Source organism: Lithobates pipiens, unplaced genomic scaffold (assembly GCF_037356315.1).
Source record: "Lithobates pipiens isolate NorthernLeopardFrog02 unplaced genomic scaffold, aLitPip1_a1.2 Scaffold_22, whole genome shotgun sequence".
In the NCBI taxonomy this organism is placed as follows: domain Eukaryota; kingdom Metazoa; phylum Chordata; class Amphibia; order Anura; family Ranidae; genus Lithobates; species Lithobates pipiens.
In genome coordinates this window covers 93,426,622-93,451,109 of record NW_027507784.1, presented here as the reverse complement: position 1 = coordinate 93,451,109, position 24,488 = coordinate 93,426,622, and the positions used below count along the sequence as shown (strand labels likewise).

Sequence of the window (24,488 nt, the reverse complement as noted above, 5' to 3'; positions counted from 1 at the left end):
TACTTAGTTTTAAGTGATATTAACTTGTAACTTACTCATTTTGTTTTAGGTTGGTAAAACTTATTTTCCAAATATATTTGATATATTTATGAATGTTTTTATGTAAAAATAATACAATATTTTTTTTTTTTTTAAAGGAATAGTCTCATGAAACAGGCTTTCAAAACAAATTAACATTTATTATTTATAAAGTGTTACAAATGTAATATTATTAAAGCAGTATCAAATGTAAAAATAAACTCATAAAAAAAGAAAAAGAAAAAAATGCCTCTTACAAGCTAACAAATCAAACTAAAACACACACATGTGCAGTTGTATTCATAAGTTTACATACCCCGGCAAAACGTATGATTTCTTGGCCATTTTTTAGAGAATATGAATGATAACACAAAAACATTTTTTTCACTTATGGTTAATATTTGGCTAAAGCCATTTATTATCAATCAACTGTGTTTACTCTTTTTAAATCATAATGAGAACAGAAATCACCCAAATGACCCTGATCAAAAGTTTACATACCCTGGGGATTTTGGCCTGATAACATGCACACAATTTGACACAAAGGGGTTTTACTGGCTATTAAAGGTAACCATCCTCACCTGTGATCTGTTTGCTTGTAATTATTGTGTGTGTATAAAAGGTCAATGAGTTTCTGGACTCCTGACAGACCCTTGCATCTTTCATCCAGTGCTGCACTGACATTTCTGGATTCTGAATCATGGGGAAAGCAAAAGAATTGTCAAAGGATCTGAGGGAAAGGGTAGTTGAACTGTATAAAACAGGAAAGGGATAAAAAAAGGTATCCAAGGAATTGAGAATGTCAATCAGCAGTATTCAAACCCTATTCAAGAAGTGGAAAATGAGGGGTTCTGTTGAAACCAAACCACGGTCAGGTAGACCAACTAAAAATTTCAGCCACAACTGTCAGGAAAATTGTTTGGGATGCAAAGAAAAACCCACAAATAACTTCAGGTGAAATACAGGACTCTGAAAACATGTGGTGTGACTGCTTCAAGATGCACAATAAGTAGGCACTTGAAGAAAGATGGGCTGTATGGTCGCCAGAAGACAGTCATTACTACACAAATGCCACAAAGTATCCCGCTTACAATGTGCCAGACAGCACAGAGACAAGCCTCAAACCTTCTGGCACAAAGTCTTTTAGAGTGATGAGACCAAAATTGAGCTTTTTGACCCAAACCAAAAACGCTACATTTGGAGAGGAGTAAACAAGGCCTATGATGAAAGGTACATCATTCCTACTGTGAAACATGAAGGTGGATCGCTGATGTTTTGGGAATCAGTTTAGGCTGATATATATTCTTCTACATATTATTGGTAAATAAAATTGCAATAGGTGTATATTGATTGGTTTTAAAAGTTATTGAATCTACAAACTATGGGATAGATTTAGGGACTTTTTCTTTCTTTATTGTCTTTACTGGTAATGGCGGCGATCTGTGATTTTTAGTGGGACTGAGACATTGCGGCGGACAAATCTGACCCCAAATCACACTTTTTGGGGACCAGTAACATTATTACATTAATCAGTGCTATAAAAATGCACTGATCAATGTATAAATGACACTGGCAGGGAAGGGGTTAACACTAGGGGGCAATCAAGGGGTTAAGTGTGTTCACTGGGTGAGATCTCTGACATGTCATCTGACAGAACGGGGAATCACCTTGTTTACATAGGCAGTTCCCCGTTCTGCCTCTGTATACCGCAACCATGGGTTCAAAGTTCCAAAAGATGTCAAACTCTTTAAAATATACAGTATCAAAGCGTATGCGATCGCACGTTTGGCAAACATGTGTCCCACATTTCAGTCAAATGAAAAGATATTTTTTTAAGTAAATGTAAATTAGAATATATGGAAATGCACATACCTTAAATGTTTTGTCTCGATTACTCAATATTATACATTATTTTAGTAAATATAAAAGGTGTGTATTTATCCTCATGACACATCTCAGGAAGCACCCTCATGGCTAACAGAGACAGAATTAGAAATAGATTTGGAAAACTTAACATTAATAAATCACTGGGACCAGATGGCTTGCACCCCAGGGTCCTTAGGGAACTCAGTCAAGTAATTGCCAGACCATTGTTCCTAATTTTTACTGACAGTCTACTGACTGGAATGGTACCAGCTGATTGGAGAAAAGCCAATGTAGAACCAATATTTAAAAGAGGGCCAAAATACATCCCTGGAAATTACAGTCCAGTTAGCCTAACATCAATAGTATGCAAGCTCTTGGAGGGGATGATAAGGAACTATATTTACAAGATTTTAGTAATGAAAACAATATCATTAGCAGTAATCAGCATGGATTCAGGAAGACTTGTTCTTGCCAAACCAATCTATTAACCTTCTAAGAGGAGGGGAGTTGCCATCTAGACAAAGGAAGGCCCGGAGATGTGTATCTGGATTTTGCAAAAACCATTTGACACAGTTCCCCATAAACGTTTATTGTACAAAGAGGGTGGTGATAAATAGGGAGTACTCGGAATGGTCAGGGGTGTAAAATCGGATCCCCTAGGGTTCTGTGCTGGGACCAATCCTATTTAATTTATTCATAAACAACCCGGAGGATGGGGTAAACAACTCAGTCTCTGTATTTACGGACAATACTAAGCTAAGCAGGGCAATAACTTTGCTGCAGGAAACCTTGCAAGAAGATCTCAACAAGTTATTGGGGTGGGCAACTACATGGCAAATGAGGTTTAATGTGGAAAAATTTAAAATAATGCAGTTGGGTGGCAAAAATATGAATGCAATCTATTCACTGGGGGGAAAACCCTTTTGGGAATCAAGGATGGAAAAGGACCTGGGGGTCCTAGTAGATGATAGGCTCACCAATGACATGCAATGCCAAGCTGCTGCTAACAAAGCAAACAGAATATTGGCATGCATTAAAACTCAAGAGATAAAGCGATAATTCTCCCACTCTACAAGACTCTGGTCCGGCCTCACTTGGAGTATGGTGTCCAGTTCTGGGCACCAGTCCGAAGGAAGGATGTGCTGGAAATGGAGCGACTACAGAGAAGGGCAACAAAGCTAATAAAGTGTCTGGAGGATATTATGAAGAAAGGTTGCAAGCACTTATTCTCTCTGGAGAAGAGATGCTTGAGAGGCCACTCATTAAAATTAGAAGAAAAGAGGTTTAACCTTAAACTGTGTAGAGGGTAGAGGGATGTGGAATTTCCTTCCACAGGTGGTGGTTTCAGCAAAGGAGCATCGATTAGTTTCAAAAGACTATTATATAAGTACCTGAACGACCACAACATACAAGGATATACAATGTAATACTGGCATATAACCACACACATAGGTTGGACTTGTATATTTTTTCAACCTCACCTACTATGCAACTATGTAACCTACTATGTAACTATGGGGGTTATTTACTAAAGGAAAGTCCACTCTGCACTGCAAGTGCACTTGGAAGTAAAGTTGCTATAGATCCAAGGGGGACATGCAAGGAAAATAAAAAACAGAATTTTAGCTTGCACATGATTGGATGATAAAATCAGCAGAGCTTCCACTCATTTCAGATCTACCCCTTAAATTTAGAGCGACTGCACTTCCAAGTGCATTTGCAGTGCAGAGTGGATTTACCTTTCGTAAATAACCCTCAATGTGTTTTAAGAACTAATGAAAATTAAGTAAGGTACTTAAAATATCAAAGTAAATGAATTAAAATGTATTTGAAAATTATGAAATTTTTATGTTAAAATTACAAGCCAACAGAATCATTTTTATCAGTGTGGTATTGAATGCATGAAACAGAGACACCCAGGAACTGGTTTGCCCTGCGCTATTATTCAGCAAGGCAGCAAACAAACATAGTCTCAGTGCAGGAGGGCTTTGTACAGCTAGTCTGTAGTAAAAAAAAAAAAAATCTGAAAACATCTGCTACTAACTAAACTCATGTCAGTTCCTGACTAAGCCCTTGTACACACGGTCGGAGATTCCGACGGAATGTGTCCGATCGGACCGTTTTGTCGGATATTCCGACTGTGTGTGGTCTACATCAGACTGTTTCCATTGGAGTATCGTGCGGACCAAGTTTTCCAACTTGTTGGTAAAATTATCAGACAAAATGCTCCGATCGGACATACTCCGATCATGTGTAGAGAATTCCGACGGACAAAGTGCCACGCATACTCAGATCAAATTCCTACACCAAAGCTATTGGCTACTAGCCTGAACGTAGTCCCGTCGTAAAGAAATAACGTCATCATGTCGGATTTTGTGACAACTTTGTCCGACCGTGTGTATGCAACAGTTTTGGACAAAATCCGACGGATTTGGTTGTCGGAATCTCCGACCGTGTGTACAAGGGCTAAGAGTGCTCCCCTAATGACTTCCAGACTACAAACAGGCAGGGCCACTGATAAGGCAGCACAGCCAGCCCTCGAGTACTGGGCCCGAGGCCCATATAGCCCAGCTGTACTGCCTTATTGCTGACTCCTGCAGCGCTCCCAGCTCCTCCTCCTCTTTCTCCATCTGGCTGCACTGCAGGGGGATTGGTTGTTAAATCTGTGCCCCCTTCTACCAGCTGTCCAGGTCCCCCTGTGTGCCCTTTTTGTCTTGCAGTGGTGATGGCCTCCTTCCTCTCCCCTCTCACTGGCTGAAGTTGGGAGTTGGTAAATATGTCATATTTACCAGCCCCTTCCTTTCCTGAATGAGCACAATGAGTACAGATCACTCCTGTGCCCATAGATCACTGAAGCATAGTAAACTGTATTTACCATACATCAGTTTGTGAATGAACAGGATACCGCTCAGCATAGAGCACTTCCCATTTATTCACTGACCAGTGCAGCTGAGGCTGCAGAGAAAGGGACTGGGGAATCTCTGTCCTCTGTACCTTTGTCTCAAAAGTGATACATTCAGTGTCCATTTAGACCCCTAGTATTTCATAAGAGCTCCCCAAGAGGGCAGTAAACTACATGGCATGGCTTAGAGGTGATTCAGTTCGCATTGTGCGCTATACAAGTATTTCGTTCATTCATTCATTCAGTAAAATAAATAAATAAATAAAAACAAAAAAAATGTAATTCTAAAAAAAAAAATGTAAAAAATAATGAAGGACCTGTTCAAATGTTCTTTGCTCACTGAAGATCAGTCAGCATTTGGATTGCTCCTCAGAGTGCCTCTGGAGTGAAGAGGCATATTCCCTCTTCACCGCCTGCTCTATCTAACCCTACCTTGCAACATTGCGGGCCGCTTGCAGAGCAGCGGTATTCACTTTAAATGGGTCTTGTTTGGTGGGGGTATAATTTCTGTTGTGGCATTTTAGTGAGAATCTAATTTGATATGTTCTGAGAAGGGGGAGGGAGACTGTTAGGTAGGCTGTATGGGGCTCTGTGATTTTTAACAGCAGCCCTGCAAACAGGCAACTTTTACCTTTTTAGTGTTCTGTCAGCAGTCAGCCTCCTCACCCTGAGCAAGTGTGGCTACTGGTAAGATGAGTAAGAGAGACAGGAAAGGCCCCACTAGATTAAAAACAGCTGCATTTATTTGAAACGCACAGGTGCATACATCCACTTACATTTAGTTTTGAGAATTTCCAGCGCAAAAGTCCTCAGCGGCATCAGCCAGCATTAGAGAGCCTGTAGATGTTTTTCCCATCAGATGGAGGGTCCCGACCTGCAGAACTTCCCTGTCTGACGGTGTACACCGATATCAAGGCTTGGCTCAGGTCCACAGTGGAACGCAGGCGTCGAGCGTGGTGATGTCACTGCCAATAGCGACAACGTTTCGAAGCATGCGCACTGCGTGTAGACAAACAGGTGCGCTACTTCCTCAAGCTTAGGGAAACCCAGGTTGTATTCAGCCTTAAATGTGCTGACCAATTTTGCTGCCATCTAACGACTGCAGTAAATAACAATTACTATCAAGTTGAAACACAGCTGCAAACTTTTAACCTTTTAATTATTGCAAATGCAAGGGGAGGTGATTCCCTAGTTTGGGCTCTATATATACATGGATAAATATACTAAAAATAAAAAATAAAAATAGTGGGAAAATATATAAAGAAAAAGCCAGGAAAAATAAGGAAAATTATTCAATACAAACAAATATCCATGTATTGTCTTGCTTTTTTTCTGTACACATAATGTATACATAAAATTGCAATCATATATTTGGGGTTAATTAAAAATATATAGCAAATCTGATATTGCAACCCCCTTAGGTTGACTACACAGATTAGTTAAAAACAAAACTACTTTAGAAACAATTGATATATGTTATATTATATTGGTGTCACAACACCTGCGTTCCACTGTGGACCCGAGCCAAGCCTCGATCTCGGTGTACACCGTCACACAGGGAAGTTTGGCGAGTCGGGACCCTCCATCTGATGGGAAAAACATCTACAGGTTCTCTAATGCTGGCTGACGCCGCTGAGTACTTTTGTGCTGGAAATTCTCGAAACTATATGTAAGTGGATGTATGTGTGTGTTTCAAATAAATGCAACTGTCTTTAATCTGGTGGCTCCTTTCCTGTCTCTCTTTTTGCATGTAACTTGGAGTCTGCTTCCAACTCCCCTCTGAAGGCTTGCCCTGAAATATGGACTTGTTGCTAGGAAAACACAAAGGTTTTTCTCCTACTTGCTTTTTAATCATTATTATTTCATCTCCAAATTAGAACTGCATTTCTCTGAATGGACAATAACACTATTAATCGAGTAACAGTGCCACTTTCCCATTTGTTTTTACTGGTAAGATGAGGAACTAGGAATGGGGTCTCTCCTACCCAGAGCTCTACAAAGACTTTGGGCTCCAGGACCCAGACCAAAACTTAATTCAATTCTGAGAAGATAGTAACTTTGTTTTGTCCATATCAGACACAAACCCTGTAGCCCTTCACAATGTGTAGGCAAGAAATCTAGGCAACACATATACACTGCCCACAATCCTGCCAGCTAGTGCCATATATATATATATATGTAAGAAGGCCAGTATGGTGGCCTGAATTTATGGGAGGAGCCCGGGGGGTATTTAACCAGCCCACTCGCCTGTGGTCTTTGTCGGTTTCCTGTGCGCAATACTACGTCACTAGGCCGACTACTCGAATTTCGTTGCCGTTCGGAAACTTCTCTCTACCAGAAGTCTCGTGGTTTTTGTTCCCGTTCGTGTTTTGTACAACGTCTCTGGCTCGACTGCCGCAGGTAAGGGTCTCGTTTGGCCTTCCTTTACTAAAACATTTCATTTTGAGTATCGTAAACTTGAAATATCTCGAGTCATTCGTTACAAACCGGGTCGTTTATCACTCAAACGCACCATTTTCGCAGCGCCCTTCATTTCACGGGCCTCATTTCAGTAGCAAATGCTCGAAGGAAAATCTGCACTGTTTTCGTAAATTGTTGTGTTATCTGCCTCATCACTAGGGATGAGCCGAACACCCCCCCGTTCGGTTCGCACCAGAACTTGCGAACGACCCCCGCGTTCGGTACGAACGTTAGAACCCCATTGAAGTCTATGGGACTCGAACGTTCGAATTGGAAAGTGCTAATTTTAACGGCTAATATGCAAGATAGTGTCCTAAAAAGGGTTTGGGGACCTGCCTCCTGCCTCAGGGGACATGGGTCACTGCAAAAAAAAGTTTTAAAAACTGCCGTTTTGGCGGGAGCACTGATTTTAATGACGATTAAAGTGAAAAAAAAGTGAAATATTCCTTTAAATATGGTGTCTGTAGTATGCCTGTGAAGTGCCACATGTTTCCCGTGTTTAGAACAGTCCCTGCACAAAATGACATTAAACGGAAATAACACCATTTAAAACTGCTTGCGGTTTTAATGTTATATCTGGTTCCTGCAATATGGTTGAAAATCATTGAGAAACATGGCATGGGTAGCCCTCCCTGCCCATTACCAGCCTATTTGGGTCTTGTACGCATATTAAGGGGAACCCCGTACCCATATTAAAAAAAGGAAATGCGTGTGGCCCCCAGGCCCTATATACTCAGAACAGCAGTATACAGGCGGTGCAAACAAGACAGGGACTGTGTAGGTTTGTTGTGTTAAGTTGAATCTGTTTGTCATTTTCAACCGGTACATTTTTAAAGTGTAGCTCCAGTCAAAAAAACTATCTTTAAGCTTTTTGGAAAACATAGGGAAGGGTTATCACCCCTGTATAATTTGTTTTGTCGTCCATCTTTTTTCATCTCACTTGCTGCTGTCTCCTTGCGTTTGCAAGTAGGAGATGTTTGTAAGTTGGATGTTTGAAAGTAGGGGCCTGCCCTATATTATAGCGGTATGTACTGGGTACAGAGCACGCAGACAGCACGCACTATCTCCTAACACTACTGACTGCAAGCTCTATTATTAACCACTTGTTAGCCCAATGTTTGCATAAAGTGAAAGATGAAGTTATGCTGAGTAAATAGATATCAAACATGTCACTCTTCAAAATTGCACATGCCCGTGGAATTGCGCCAAACGTCGCTACTTAAAAAATCCCCATAGGCGACGCTTTAATTTTTTTTTTACTGGTTACATGTTTTGAGTTGCAGAGGAGGTCTAGGACTAGAATTATTGCTCTCGCTCTAACATTCTCGGCGATACCTCACATGTGTGGCACATGCGAGTACATGGGGACATGGGCGCTTTAATTTTTATTTTATTTTTTTATTGTTCATTTTACTTTATTTATGTTAGTTTGACATTTTTTTCCCCAAAAATATATTTATGATCACTTTTATTCCTATTACAAGAAATGTAAACATCCCTTGTAATAGGGATATGGGGTGACAGGTCCTCTTTACAGTGAAATCTGGGGGGTCAATATGACCCCACATCTCACCTCTAGGCTGGGAAGCCTGAAATAAAAAATAAAAAAAAGATTCTGGCTTTGATCGTACTGGCGAGTTGGTAGAAGCACCGGAGGGCGGTGAGGGGTGGGGGCGTCTATGGCTGAGTATTTCAGGGTATCACCGAGTATGGCTGGGTATCTCTGAGTATGGCTGGGTATGGCAATTTATGGCAGGGTATTACAGAGTATTGGCGGGGTACTACAGAGTAATAGCAGGGTACTGCAGAGTATTGGGGGGTACTACAGAGTAATGGCAGGGTACTGCAGAGTATTGGGGGTACTGCAGAGTAATGGCGGGTACTGCAGAGTAATGGCGGGTACTGCAGAGTATTGGGGGGTACTGCAGAGTAATGGGGGTTACTGCAGAGTAATGGGGGGTACTGCAGAGTAATGGCAGGGTACTGCACTGCAGAGTAATGGCAGGGTACTGCACTGCAGAGTAATGGCAGGGTACTGCACTGCAGAGTAATGGCGGGGTACTGCAGAGTAATGGCAGGGTACTGCAGAGTATGCACTGGTATTGCAGAGTATTGGCAGGGAATTGAGGGGTTAAATTCGGTGAGCAGCGATGTGGGCACTGCAGGTGCAGCCCACATCGCTGCTGACACCGATCTCTTTCCCCTCCGCTGTACCGATCGGTACAGAGAGGGGAGGGAGGAACAGGCGTCATAACATGACGCCGGTTTGTTTCCAAGTGATCACTCCGTCATTTGACGGAGCAATCATGTGGTAAACGGCCGCTATGAGCGGCCGTTTACCGTGATCCGTGATGCGACCCGGCGGTCACGGATGCTCTCGAGTGCGCACACCTCGGGGCACGCGAGAGCAGAATTCTGGGAGGCCGTTAATTAACGGCCTCTCAGAGTTAAACAACCCCCCTGAAGCCGTTAATCGGCAATGGGCAGTTGTTAAGTGGTTAACCTCCCTGGCGGTACCATTATTTCGGATTTTAGGTGCTAAAAGCGGTACCATTATTTTGCATGAAAATTTGGCGTTTTATATTGTAGTCCTGCAATTCTTAGGAATAACTCTCTTAAATCTGTCCAAACCAGAGTCTAGCAGACATCCCAGGTATGATAAAGTTTGAAAAATTAAATCATAAATTATAATATAATAAATAATTATAAATAATTGTACCAAATAATAATATAACAATAATAAAAATTATTCAATAATGTAATCTAATCAAAAACACTGAAATTTGCCGAGTTGCAGAATTGTCACTGTCATTACTTTTCAGTATTTGATGACGGATCTCCCCACAAATCGCTATCGCTCAATTCTGCGAGTCATTCTAATTTATTATCGCTGTTTTCTAGCTGGTCTAAAATCATTTTTGATGTACAGTGACAGTTTTGGTTGCTATGGACAATCTCCAGTTTCCAGGCATAAAGAACAGTTTTTACAATATAAAACTGCATGCAGGACACTGGGCAGACCACTAGGGACAAAGGGGATGTGAAATATTTACATACAGCAATGTAATCTGTAAGATTACATTATACTGTATGTATACTGTTTATTTCACTTTTTGAATTTGGCGCCGATCTCCGTGCCCGTGCGTCGCAACGCTCGCAGGGCACGGAGATCGCCGATGTGATAGATCGAGCGAGACACGGCTCGCTCGTACAGCGGGGAGACAACGCTGGATTCGAAGGAGAAGGTAAGGAAACCTCCTCCTGGATCCAGCGACGCTGTCCCGAGTCTGACTCGGGGATACCGATTTTGGTATAAAAAATCCACCACGAGTCAGACTCGGGAATACCGTCAGGGGGGTTAAAGCTAGATCACTAGCTATATAGGTGAGGTGAATATAGTGGTGTATACTGCAGTCAGGGCACAGACAACAACCACTACACAGCAGCAAGATAGGAAATCAGCCAAAAACGATTGGTGTGTACTGTGTTGAAGGTACACAGAACACCCACTGCTTCAGATGCTAAGTAACACACTACACGAAGCCGCCTCAAAGGCGGCCTTATATAGTGTGGGGCGTGCACTACACAGCCTGAGCTATGATTGGCCACAGCCAGGATGCCTGTGGCCAATCATGGCTCTCCTCGCTGCCGGCGCTGCGATTGGCCAAGCATGCGGGGTCACAGTGCATGCTTGGCCAATCATGGGGCAGCAATGCACTGCGCCACCGCAGTGCATTGTGGTCCGCGCGCGCGTCACTCGAATTTTGACGCGAACGGCCCAAACGTTCGGAATTCGCCGAACGGCCAAACAGCCAATGTTCGAGTCGAACACGAAGCTCATCCCTACTCATCACCATGTTCCACAGTCTAATCGTTGCCAGTCGCACCTCACGGCACAACGATTCGTACCTCTGCCACAGCTGGCTCACGTAGGTCATTTCATCATTTCACTCATTTCTGTCACTCACCCCGCCCCGATTCGAATCCAGTCGCATTCGTTTAAATGCGACGGTTCGCTCCGGTGTGCCCCAGTTGCTCGGCCTCATTTCAGTACATGCTCCAGAAACCGCTCGTTGCTAATCGATCGGGTCTCTGTCATGGGAATCATTTCACTGTCACCTATCACGTTCCGATTCGAAACCAGTCGCATTTTTCAAAACGCACGGGTTCGATCAACGTGTCCCAGTTGCGTTGGCCTCATTTCAGTACATGCTCCAGAAACCGCTTGGTGCTAATCGATCGGGTCTCTGTCATGGGAATCATTTCACTGTCACCTATCACGTTCCGATTCGAAACCAGTCGCATTTCTCAAAACGCACGGGTTCGATCAACGTGTCCCAGTTGCGTTGGCCTCATTTCAGTACATGCTCTAGAGCCCGCTCGTTGACGGTCGCAGGCTGCGTCCTCTCCGATTCGTAGCTCTATCATGGGAAACATTTCATTGTCACGTAGTGCGTTCAGTTCGAATCCGGTCGCATCCCTGTGCATCGATTCGTCCGGACGGCCCCAGGTATTTTTTCAGCCTCATTTCAGTGCATGCTCCAGAGACCGGTCGGTTCCAGTCGCAGTTCGTGGCCAGCCGATCCAGACCTCTGTCATGACAGAAGTTGTTCATTTCATTTCATTGTCACGCTCTGCGCTCCGGTTCGAATCCAGTCGCACATACACATGCACCGATTCGTTCCGGTTCGCCCCAGGTTATTTCCCACATTTCAGTACATGCTCCAGAGTCCGCTTTGTTGTCAGTCGCACTCGCGACACGACCATTTCGTGCCTCTGTCATGGCAAATCATGCTTCATTTCACTGTCACTTACAGCGCTCCGACTCGAATCCAGTAGCATCCGTGATGCATCGATTCGGTTCGGCGTGCCCCAGAGGGAACGGCCACATTTCACTTTTTCAACAGGTTGCCTTATTGTACGGTCATAACTACAGCACTTATTTACGCTCCCGCATTGGACACGGGTCATCTCGCACTTCGTCCTTTACGCATATGATACGTCGGATTGGACAGCAAAAAAAAAAAAAAATGAGGATGATAAATAAATGGCGGTGATAAAAAAGGAGTGGTGGCGGGAAAAATGTCTACTCAACGGTGCACTTCGGTCATGTTAGCCAGCCGTTCACGTCACTCTTCAGTTTACTTGTTAGGTTCTCACCAATTGTCATCTGTTGTTTCTCTCTCCAGGTCAGTCAAGTTCAGTAGGTCCACCCTGCACCAGCTTGGACGTTATCTTCCTAGGTAAAAAAAAAAAAAAAAAAAGGAGGGAGAGAAGGAAAGGCGTGGAAAATGCGACAGCAACCATGCTGGCATACATATATATGTATGTGAAGGCTTGGGACAATATATATATATATATATATATATACACGTTCGCTCCCGCCTTAGTGCTCAGCAAATAGGTGGGTTTGCTTGGTAAAATAGAGAAACAGTCTTGACTTATGTCACCCTCTATAGGTTCCGGTCGTCCATCCTTCGTCCCCAAAGAGATAGGACATCACTCCTAGGGCACGATTTACCTGGAGCCATGTCCCAACTCGGCAGCGAAGACCTTACCGCCCCCTTGTCTCCTCGCCCGCCTTCAGTGAGCGACAGCGTACAGTCCTTCAGGGGTTGGACTATCCCCAGGCTGACAGCGGAGCTGAGACGCAGGGGCATTCCTTTCCCCGCTACGGCTAGGAAGGCAGAGCTTTTCAGGCTCCTCTCTACCCCACCAGCTACGACCGGGCCTAGTAGCCCGCCTCAGGCTACGCTCCAGTCCATCTCATCGGCTATAGGCCAACTGCACGCTATGGTGTCGTCCCTAACCAATACGGTCACGGACGTCCAGGCCAGAGTGACGCTCCTAGAAGCTCTCCCAGCCACAACCACCCCTGTTCCGGTTCCAGTCCCGTCACCACTGCCGACAGGTAACGAAGGAACATGTCCCGTGGTCTGTCCAGCACATCTGGTGCCGGCCGGCATTAGGAAGGACATCTTGGACGGCAAGGATGTCAACCTGGCCTCCCTGCTCATTTCGGTACATGACCTTGCAGAAAACAAGGCTTACTCCTGGGGAGACGTCTCCGTAGTCCTCAAAGCTAAGGACCCCAGGCTGAATCGTAAACTTTCCATCCCAGAGTTTGCCCTAGCCTTTGGGATGATGAGAGACGTCATTTGCTCAGCATCCCCTGCCAGGAGGGAAGAGCTGGATTTGTACCTCCACACGGTAGTGGACCTAGGATACAAATACGGAGGCTTCTCCTTCTACGACTATCATCGGTCATTCTCAGCCAAGGCAGCCGCTAAACTGACACAGTTCCAGTAACCCACAGACTGGAGCCTTATGAACACGGAACTGTTCTGTCGGCATTTTGCCGGCCTTCGTTCACCCCTGTGTGCCATCTGCCAGTCCTCCACCCATACCGCTTCCTGGTGCACCAACATACCGGTTAGTCGCCCGGTAGAGTTCCCCTCCACCTCTGGTGCAGCCCTAGGCCAATCAGGCCCTGCGCCAAAGAATCAAGTGGACAAATTCGGACGTACGGTCCGAACCGTAGGGGGAGCGGCCATCTGCAATAATTATAACTACGGCTCGTGCAATTTTAGCCAGTGCCGCCTATTGCACATCTGTGTCGTATGTTACAGAGCGCACCCCAGGTCAAAGCACACAAGGGCTCATGACTGAGCCGCATAGACCTCCTATGCTTGGGCTTCTACCTCACTATGCACCCCACTCCTTCACTAGCCACCTTCCTCATCGGTGGCTTCACGACAGGCTTCCACACCGGCCTCATCTCCTTACCCCACCAGACCTACGAGTGCAGAAACCTCCGCTCAGCAGCCGCTGACGAGCAAGCCATTGACCAACTGCTGCAGAACGAGGTGGAACGAGGCTTTGTCATAGGTCCCTTCTCACAGCCCCCCTTCAATATGTGGAGAGTTAGCCCTATTGGGCTTGTCAAGGGCAAATTTTCTAATAAAAATCGTTTGGTGTACGACCTGTCTGCGCCTCGTTCTTCCCACATTCCCAGCTTAAACTCCTTGAGTCCTTCCGAAGAGTTCTCATTAAAATACAAATAAAAGGATAGGGCACGCTATGGGATTTGTTAAACAGAGAGTATATATAATATAATGTAATGTAGGTAAGAGCAGCCTCTATTTTGTTTCCGTCCTAATGGATGGAACAGTAAGAAAGGTGAGATAGAGAAAATAGATATGGCGCTATACCTTTTTAAACTCACTAAATATAAGTGTCATAGAAATGTACAGATTTTCCAGCTTGCTGGCTAATAATATTAAACTCTTAAAATCCTGAATGAACCAAGATATACTAAAATAATAAACCCAATAAATAATATAAATAGTATAGTGCTAAGAATCAGTCAATATTAAATTGTGAATACAGAAGTGAATATAAATTTTCCAGCGTGCTGGTTAATAAATTGATATAAAAATAAGGGTAAGAATAAGAATAAGAATAAAAAATATATATATAAATGTGAATTACACAATAAAATAAATGAATTAGATAGCTGAAATAAATGGATGAATGGTTGATGCTATGTTTACTAAACTCAATCTATAATCAACAGTGAAATTCTAAAAAATACTCAAAGTGCCTGTGACTGTGGTGATGGCGTAACCAAGTGCTTTGGTTTACAAATTCAATAAAATGACCATAAAACAAAAACCAAAAAATTCAAATATGTACAATTGTGAACACAAGTGAAAAATGAAATATGAAAAGTGCAACAAATATATACACACTGTGTTAGGTTTAAAAAATTCCCAAGTAGAGATAAGAAAATTGGGAAAAAATACAAGTAATAATAGAGATTTAGTCCATAATGTGAAAAAAATAATGTGAAAAAAATCTTGCAACGACAAATCAGATATGAAAGTCTAATAGGGTAAAAATTGAAAAATAAAAATGAAAATTAGATAGTGAAAAAGGTTTTCTATGTATAGAAGAGGAGTGGAGGGAGTAACTTCGCTTATCCGTTCGTATTTATGAATTTTGCTCTCACCAGAAATACGACCCCGTCTGGGGTGGATCAGCCTCCACAGTATAAGCCACTGTGTCGCTTCTTGGGCTGTCTTTGCTGAAATGCTGGGGAGATCCCTCGTTCCTCCGTGGGGATGTTGTACCTCGTATTACATATGGTAAAAAAGAGGACTTTCCATGGTATAGTATGTTTGCAACTCAGTTTATTTGTAACAACTTAAAAGTACTCACATTTAGTACGATAAAACACGTATTGTAAAAAGCGTTCGGAACTTCCGCTCGGCTAGCACGCCGTTTGCACTGGAGGTGTACGTATCTGGCCACGCCCTACGCTTTTCGTCATTCAGACATCATCTGGAGCGCCAGATGACGTCTGAATGACGAAACGCCTGTTGGTCTACCTTTCTCAGGCACAAGACCCGGATCAAATCCTATGCCTAGATACCGCAGCCTTAGCAGACCTGTCGATGTGGGACGAGTTCCTGTCCACCTGGAATGGTATCTCTTTGTTCATCCCGTATATCTCACCTCTCTCGCCACAGGTAGTGACAGATGCCGCGGCCTCCACAGGGTTTGCGGCAATTTTTGGCCACCATTGGTTCGCCGGACCCTGGCCTTCTCAAATACTCAGGATCCCTGGGTTTAGTCAGTTGTCATCCCTTTTCGAGCTCTACCCCATGGTAGCAGCCGCCCAGCTCTGGGGTCATACCTGGACAGGACAAACTGTAGGTTTCACCACCGACAACCAGGCCACAGCCGAAATTGTCAACAAGGGCAGGTCCAAATCTCTCTCCGTGATGTCCTTCCTACGCAGGCTGGTGCAGCTGTCTCTGCAGCATCAGTTCAATGTTTACTGCACGTTTATCCCAGGAAAGTACAACCGTGCAGCTGACGCATTGTCCCGCTTTAATTTCCTGTCCTTCTTTCAGCAGGTTCCCAGTGCAGATACCGTTTCAGCTCCTATCCCGCATTGGTCTCGGTTGACCCTGGACTAGAGCCACATCTACATAGAGCCACTCAGCTCATCAACCATTCACTATCGAACAATACTCTGAAAGCCTACCGAGTAGCCTGGAAGGCGTTCAATACATTTCTGCTCGCCTCCACAGTAGGCACCCCCACAGACGCTAGGCACATACTAGCCTTCACCTCATACTGCCATAATCAACTGGCCTTGTCATTTAACACCATCCGCTTATACTTAGCTGGCATACAGCACTTCCTCTCACTTCAGGATCCTACCAAGCCGTCCATCTTCTCGTTCCATGCGATCCGAGCCATCCTGCGCGGCATCCAGAAGCAACAGCCGCCAATAAAAGTCAAACGGGCATAGAGCTGGAATGACTTCTCTGTCACATAATACGTAGGATTCCTGCACCTCCTACTGTAACCCATTGCACCCCCCTGTATTGGCAGAATTGTATTTCAAATTACCTGCACACAACTGTGCGGAAGCACCCAACATCGGGTTCTAAGTCTTATGTAATCAACTGTGATGTACTGTCGACACTATAAACTAGGGACCTATGTTGGTAACTGTTTTTTTTTTTTTTTTTTATTATTATTTCTCCCCTTCTTTCAGTTAAGTTCTAGGTTTTTCCTGCATCGACTTATACTGCACACTCGGGAAGGGGTTGTCTGCCGCCTCCAGATACAGTTAGTTCCCAGATGGGGTGTCTGGAGTGGCATGACACCGTTCTCAGCCTTCCTCCCAGCAATTATACTGTGCTTCACTGTTGAAATAGTTCGCAACTGTTTGTATTCTGATAACAAGTATGTATCGGTAACCGATTTTCAATCTACTGATGTATGACACCGTTCAATACTTATTGTTATTCTGTAAAACTACAATAAAAACCGTTAAAAAAAAAAAAAAAGTCAAACGGCTCCCCATCACCAGTTCCATCTTCAGGGACATGTCCACCATGCTTACCAGTTACCCCTTCGGTGTTCTCCCCAGTCTGGTCATACAGGCAGCCATTTACCTGGCCTACTATGGCTTCCTACGGCCCAGCGAGTTCACTCATAACAGCCCACATACTCCAGTCCTTAGCAGACGTCATCTGCTCCGTCACCAGGACCACTTCATCCTCCACCTCTCGGTAACCAAGACCCAGCAAACAGGCACCGGCGTAGATATCCACCTCTACAAAACCAACAACGCCTGGTGTCCGGTCGCTGTGCTTACACAGTTACTCTCTCGGTTACCCGAGCTCCCGGACTCTAGCCCTCTTTTGCCCTTCCCGGTCAAACCGTTAACGAGCTGCCAGTTCATTAAACATGTTAGAATTCTCCTCCGCAACTTGCTCCTCAATCCCGGTGAGTATTCCGGCCACTCCTTCCACATCGGAGCAGCTTCATCCGCATCCCGGCACGGGGTCCCGGACCACGTCATCAAAAGATTGGGCAGGTGGAAATCGGCCTGCTTCACTCGGTACATCCCTAACCCACAGGTAGAGATGTCCCGAGCATTCACTCAACTTGCTCAATAAAGGTTAAGCTGGAAACAATAAAAACTCTCTTATCCCTACCTAAGTGTTTTGCCCCCTTATTTTGGTATACCGTCCATTAGACCAGGGCACACTTTCAGGTCCATTTCATATAGGGTATCTCATGATAAGTTTGTATTGTTCGGATACGTATCAGTCATAGGGCTTCAGTCATAAGTAAGAAGGCCAGTATGGTGGCCTGAGTTTATGGGAGGAGCCCGGGGGGTATTTAACCAGCCCACTCGCCTGTGGTCTTTGTCGGTTTCCTGTGCGCAATACCCACCCTCCCATCCCCTTTTTTAGGGCATTTATCAAAACATTTCTCTTCAAACACATTCATTTCTAATTACTGGGTATGCCCCCTTATTTTGGTATACCGTCCATTAGACCAGGGCACACTTTCAGGTCCATTTCATATAGGGTATCTCATGATAAGTTTGTATTGTTCGGATACGTATCGGTCATAGGGCTTCAGCCATAAATATATAATATATATATATATATATATATACATATACACACACACATACACACACACACACTATATATATCAGTTATATCTACGTATACAGCTACAGAGAATATAAGTCATGAAATGTATTACCTTGTCATAAACCAAGTGAAAACGCAATAAACAAGCCACTATCACTTTGGCTTTCAGACATTCTTGGCACTTTAATAAATTTCTCCTTGATCCTATAATCCTACTCTGAACAAAAGTCAAACAGTATCTAGGCAATGTCTCAAGGCTGGAGCGTCTGTTTTAATTTCTTCTACAAAAACAATTTAAAGGGTGAAAATAAAAAAAATCACCAGTTGTTAATAACAGGCTGGAGCTGTCAGTCAGTTTGCAGTAACGTCAATTTATTCATTTATTTTTTTTTCCCTCTCTTCCAGGCAGCAAAAATGGCAAATTACTCAAAATGTCAAAAACTGTGTGACCTCCTATTTGTTGTGTTTGCTCTGGTTTTCGTAATTGCTAGACTTGGTGTTTTCCCTTTATGGTAAGTAGTCATGACATTGAAGAAAATGACTTATGTTATGCAGTGATAATGATATCCTAAGCTTCGTTGATGACAGCCTGCCATTAGAAGGCTTTTATTGGGTTGATTTGATTTCATGAATTTCTTTAATCCATTGATCATTCCATACTCCATGCTTCAAAATATTTTTGCTGAAGGAAGATTTACCAAAGGATGACGCAGCTGTCACCTACTTAGCCATTAAGTCAGAAACAATATTAGTGCATGGCACTTTCATACTTAATAGTACTGTAATGTCAGTTATGTACTTAAAGGGAAGTAGCACGCAGACTTTTTTCAGCTAACGCATATTCTGATTAGGTTAATTTATCTGTGTTATTATTGTAAGTTTAACTAAAAATAATTTTATATCCCAGGCCAAAGATTTTCAGTTCTCTGTTTCTGAGTCACTTTCTGAAATATACTATACATTTAAACTATGAAATCAGGAGAAAGTCAGGGCTCCTGATATACAAACTCAGAAATGACTGTAGCACTTGGGACAGTGTAATTTGCAGGATTTTAGCATAAAACAAACAATTCTGCAATCTTTACCGGCCATGTCTCTCTCTATATATATATATATATATATATATATATATATATATATATATATATATATATATATATATATATAAAATAAATATATAATATATATAAAGTAGTGAGTGTACAGCTTGTATAACAGTGTAAATTTGTTGTCCCGTCAAAATAAAAAAAAATAACTCAACACACACCCATTAATGTCTAAATCACTGGCAACAAAAGTGAGTACACCCCTAAGTGAAAATGTCCAAATTGGGCCCAAACTGTCAATATTTTGTGTCGCCACCATTATTTTTCAGCACTGCCTTAACCCTCTTGGGCATGCAGTTCACCAGAGCTTTACAGGTTGCCACTGGAGTCCTTTTTCACAGAGCTGGAGGATGTTAGAGACCTTGCTCTCTTACATCTTCCATTTGAAGATGCCCCACAGATGCTCAATAGGGTTTAGGTCTGGAGACATGCTTGGCCAGTCTATCACTTTTACCCTCAGCTTATTTGGCAAGGCAGTGGTCATCTTGGAGGTGTGTTTGGGGTTGAATACTGCCCTGCGGCCCAGTCTCTGAAGGGAGGGGATCATGCTCTGCTTCAGTATGTCACAGTACATGTTGGCATTCATGGTTCCCTCAATGAACTGTAGCTCCCCAGTGCCAGCAGCACTCATGCAGCCCCAGACCATGACACTCCCACCACCATTCTTGACTGTAGGCAAGACACACATGTCTTTGTATTCCTCACCTGGTTTCTGCCACACACACTTGACACCATCTGAACCAAATAAGTTTATCTTGGTCTCATCAGAACACAGGACATGGTTCCAGTAATCCATGGCCTTAGTCTGCTTGTCTTCAGCAAACTGTTTGCGGGCTTTCTTGTGTATCATTTTTAGAAGAGACTTCCTTCTGGGACAGCAGCCATGCAGACCAATTTGATGTAGTGTGCGGCGTATGGTCTGAGCACTGACAGGCTGACCTCTCACCCCTTCAACCTTTGCAGCAATGCTGGCAGCACTCATACGTCTATTTTCCAAAGACAACCTCTGGATATGACGCTGAGCATGTGCACTCAACTTCTTTGGTTGACCATGGCGAAGGCTGTTCTCGGTGCAACCTGTCCTGTTAAACCACTGTATGGTCTTGGCCACAGTGCTGCAGCTAAGTTTCAGGGTCTTGGCAATCTTCTTATAGCCTAGGCCATCTTTATGTAGAGTAACAATTATTTTTTTCAGATTGCCAGAGGGTTCTTTGCCATAAGGTGCCATGTTGAACTTCCAGTGACCAGTATGAGAGAGTGAGAGCGATAACACCAAATTTAACACACCTGCTCCCCATTCACACCTGAGACCTTGTAACACTAACCAGTCACATGACATCGGGGAAGGAAAATGGCTAATTGGCCCAATTCGAACATTTTCACTTAGAGATTTAGACAATAATGGCTGTGTGTTGAGTTATTTTGAGGGGACAGCAAATTAACACTGTTACACAAGCTGTACACTCACTACTTTACATTGTAGCAAAGTGTAATTTCTTTAGTGTTGTTACGTGAAAAGATGTGAGGAGTGTACTCACTTTTGTGAGATGCTGTATATAATTTAAAAGAATGCAGAATGAATCCAAGAACAAAATGTATACTATTGCAGCTTACCTTTCCTTAAATGGTTACTAAAGTAAGTTAAAAAAAATGTAAATAAGAGATATGTTATATTCAACATACTCGACCCCGATCCTCCTCTTCTCTGCTTTCCCAGCAGTGATCCTGGTTCCTCCTCTTCTTTGTTTGTCTCCATAGCAAGCCGCTTGCTATAAGAGCACAGAATGTCTGCTCACTGCTGAGCTGTGTGTCTATGGAGCCCTGCTCCATGGACTTACACAGTGGGACCCCCCCGTACTTCCTCCCCACTGCATTTGTTTGAGAGCAGCAGGAGCCGATGGCTCCAGCTGCTGCTGCTGGAGTGTTGTGTGAAGAGAAAGAGAGGGGAGAATAGATGCAGTGGTACACAGCACTGGATCTCTTCTCCCCTCTCTTTCCCTTCACACAGAGAAAGGGGGGCAAAGAAACAGAAAAAGTTCTTTACCTTAATGCAAGGAATGTAAAAAAATGTTTTAGCTTTAGTATTACTTTAAGTGTGCTGGCAGCAATGATTTTCTTTTTTCAAACTTGTTTCCTTTATTTTAACTGTGAAATTTGGTGTGTGGGGATGGAGTGTTAAATGTAGTCAAACCTCTAGAACAGGGATATGCAATTAGCGGCAAACCTCCAGCTGTTGCAGAACTACAATTCCCATGAGGCATAGCAAGACTGACAGCCACGACACCCAGAGGCATGATGGGACTTGTAGTTTAGCAACAGCTGGAGGTCCGCTAATTGCATATCCCTGCTCTAGAAGGTACCTTCCCTAAAAATGAACTATATTAACCAATGGGTATTATGGGACTTTAAATGTGTGTTCTAGGGTATATTCGATGCAGACAGCAAAGATATATAAAGATATAATAATTTTATTAGATATTGCATAGGTTAAAAAACTAATTTTAAAACCATATTCACGAGTTGAGCAGCCATATAGATCTCAACCAGATCCTAAGGCCAAGATGGATATCTATATGGCTGCTCAACTTCTGAATATGGTTTTAAAATGAGTTTTTTAACCTATGTAATATCTAATAAAATTGTTATATTTTTACATATCTTTGCTGTCTGCATCTGCTATACCCTAGAATGTACATTTAAATGCCCATACTATTCATTGGTTTTGTATTCTTTATTTTAACTGGGTGATCATACCATTGAAGCCCCATACAAACTATCAGTTTTTCTGCTGAGTTTTTCCTTCGGGTTTAACAAAACCATGTAGTAGAAGGGCCTGCCTGATTGCATACAAATTGAAACTCCTAAGGTTTGACTTCATATTATATGGTTTTGGTAAATCTGGAGTAAAAACTCAGCAGAAAAACTGATAGTGTGTATGGGGCTTAACTCACTCCCTGCCCTAGAGTGCCAACCGTTCTGAGTAATGTTGTCACCCTAGGACAGGGAGTGGGTTAAGACTCTACATAACACTGGGACTGATTTACTAAAACTAGAGTGTGCATCCGTTGCAGCTCTACATAGAAACCAATCAGCTTCCAGGTTTTATTGTCAAAGCTTAATTGAACAGGCTGAAGTTAGAAGCTGATTGGCTACCATGCACAGCTGCACCAGTTTTCACACTTTCAAACTATCCTAGATTCAATTCCCTTGTCCCTTAAAGTTTTAGTCCTGTGCTGTGTCCAGATATCTCAGTGTAAAGTTCTGTTACTAATGCTGCCCAGCTCTGCCCTATTGTCATATACAGATGACCCACCTGCAGACCCTGTATTTACATGTAGATAACCGGCATTAACATGTAAATAATGGCGGTATGAATATGTAAATAGGCACAGACCGCTTGTTAGGGCTGGGCTCAGCCCTTCCTTCTCAGAGCTCTGTGCTCAGCTGTCAGTTAATTGCCAAAGCCTCTTCCTTCCACAATGACTCACCTGGTCTTCATTTCCTGCTTGTCAGCTAGAGCTGCTGGTTATATAAACTCCTTGAATCAGATCTTCGGTGCCTTTGCCTTGGTCAACATATCTCTGACTTTCTATGCTGTGTTTTCCTGTAAAATACTTTTTGCTTGGCTGACTTCCCTTCTGGTTCCTGATCCTGTTTTCTGCACCTGACTTCACTGACTCCCGTTTCTCTGGCTTGTTCTGACTACCCATCCTGTGTACCGAACTCTGGCTATGTTTTGTTTACCTTTGCTCTGTTTTTACCATTTTATTAAATAGTGTGATTTTTACTGCACTTTTGTCTCAGTCTGATTCATGGTTCTTGACAGTAGGCAAAATCCATGATTTCAGAAGATACAGACAATCAGATTAGATGAGCAGCTTCACTGCATGGATCAATTTGCCATAGTGTAATGGATGCTCCTGAGTTGCACTGCTCACCTGGATCCTCCCACTGGGGCTGTTGCGGTACAACCCGTGTTGCAGGCTGTCCCTGCTGATGCCCCAGTCTCTGTTCAGGCACCTGCTTCAAGTATTACTTCTATAAGAGGATTGTTCCACTCCACTTCTCCAGTGATTTGGGGGCGATCCAGTTCTATGCAGAGAGTTTCTCAATTAGGTTGGGATATACTTTGAGATGCTGCCCCAGGCGTTTCCCACGGATAGAAGAAAAGTAGGCTTTGTGATTTCTTTGCTTTCTGAGAGAGCCTTGGCCTCGGTAAACCCGCTATGGGAGATGCAAAACCCTGTCGTCCTGAGTTACCCTGAGTTTGTGGCTTTCTTTAACCACTTAACAACCGTCCCATAGCCGAATGACGGCTACAGGGCGGTTGTTTAACTCATATGACGTCCTCCCAGAATTCCGCTCTCGCGCGCCCCCTGGGGCGCGCACTCGAGAGCATCCGTGACCACCGGGTCTACAGGATCGCGGCCGTTTACCACGTGATCGCTCCGTCAAATGATGGATTGATCACTTGTAAACAAACCGGTGTCATGTTATGACGCCGGTTCCTCCCTCCCCCTCTCTGTACCGATCGGTACAGCGGAGGGGGAAGAGATCGGTGTCAGCAGTGCTGTGGGCTTCATCTGCAGTGCTCACAACGCTGCTCACCGAAATTTAACCCCTCAATTCCCAGCCAATACTCTGCAATGCCAGCCAATACTCTGCAATGCCAGCTAATACTCTGCAATGCCAGCTAATACTCTGCAATGCCCACCAATACTCTGCAATACTCTGCAATACCCGCCAATACTTTGCAATACCCGCTAATACGCTGCAATACCTGCTAATACTCTGCAGTACCCGCTAATACTCTGCAGTACCCGCCAATACTCTGCAGTACCCGCCAATACTCTGCAGTACCCGCCAATACTCTGCAGTACCCACCAATACTCTGCAGTACAATTCCAGCCAATACTCTGCAATACCCTGCCAATACTCTGCAATACCCTGCCATAAATTGCCATACCTGGAGATACCCAGCCATACCCGGAGATACCCAGCCATACTTGGAGATACCCAGCCATACTCAGAGATACCCAGCCATACTCGGAGATACCCAGCCATACTCGGAGATACCCAGCCATACTCGGAGATACCCTGCAATACCCAGCCATAGACATCCCCTCCCGCCGCCCTCCGGTGCTTCTACCAACTCGCCAATACGAT

At 43.7% G+C, this 24,488-nt stretch overlaps 1 protein-coding gene across 2 annotated transcripts in view; it reads left to right on the top strand.

Moving 5' to 3' along the window:
• CERS6 (ceramide synthase 6) overlaps positions 1-24,488 on the top strand; it is a 318,039-nt gene that overhangs the window by 239,418 nt on the left and 54,133 nt on the right. For both annotated transcript variants that reach the window (XM_077447910.1, XM_077447909.1), the window contains exon 8: positions 18,622-18,728. In XM_077447910.1, coding sequence (XP_077304036.1) covers positions 18,622-18,728 — 107 coding nt within the window. The remainder of the gene's footprint in view (positions 1-18,621; positions 18,729-24,488) is intronic.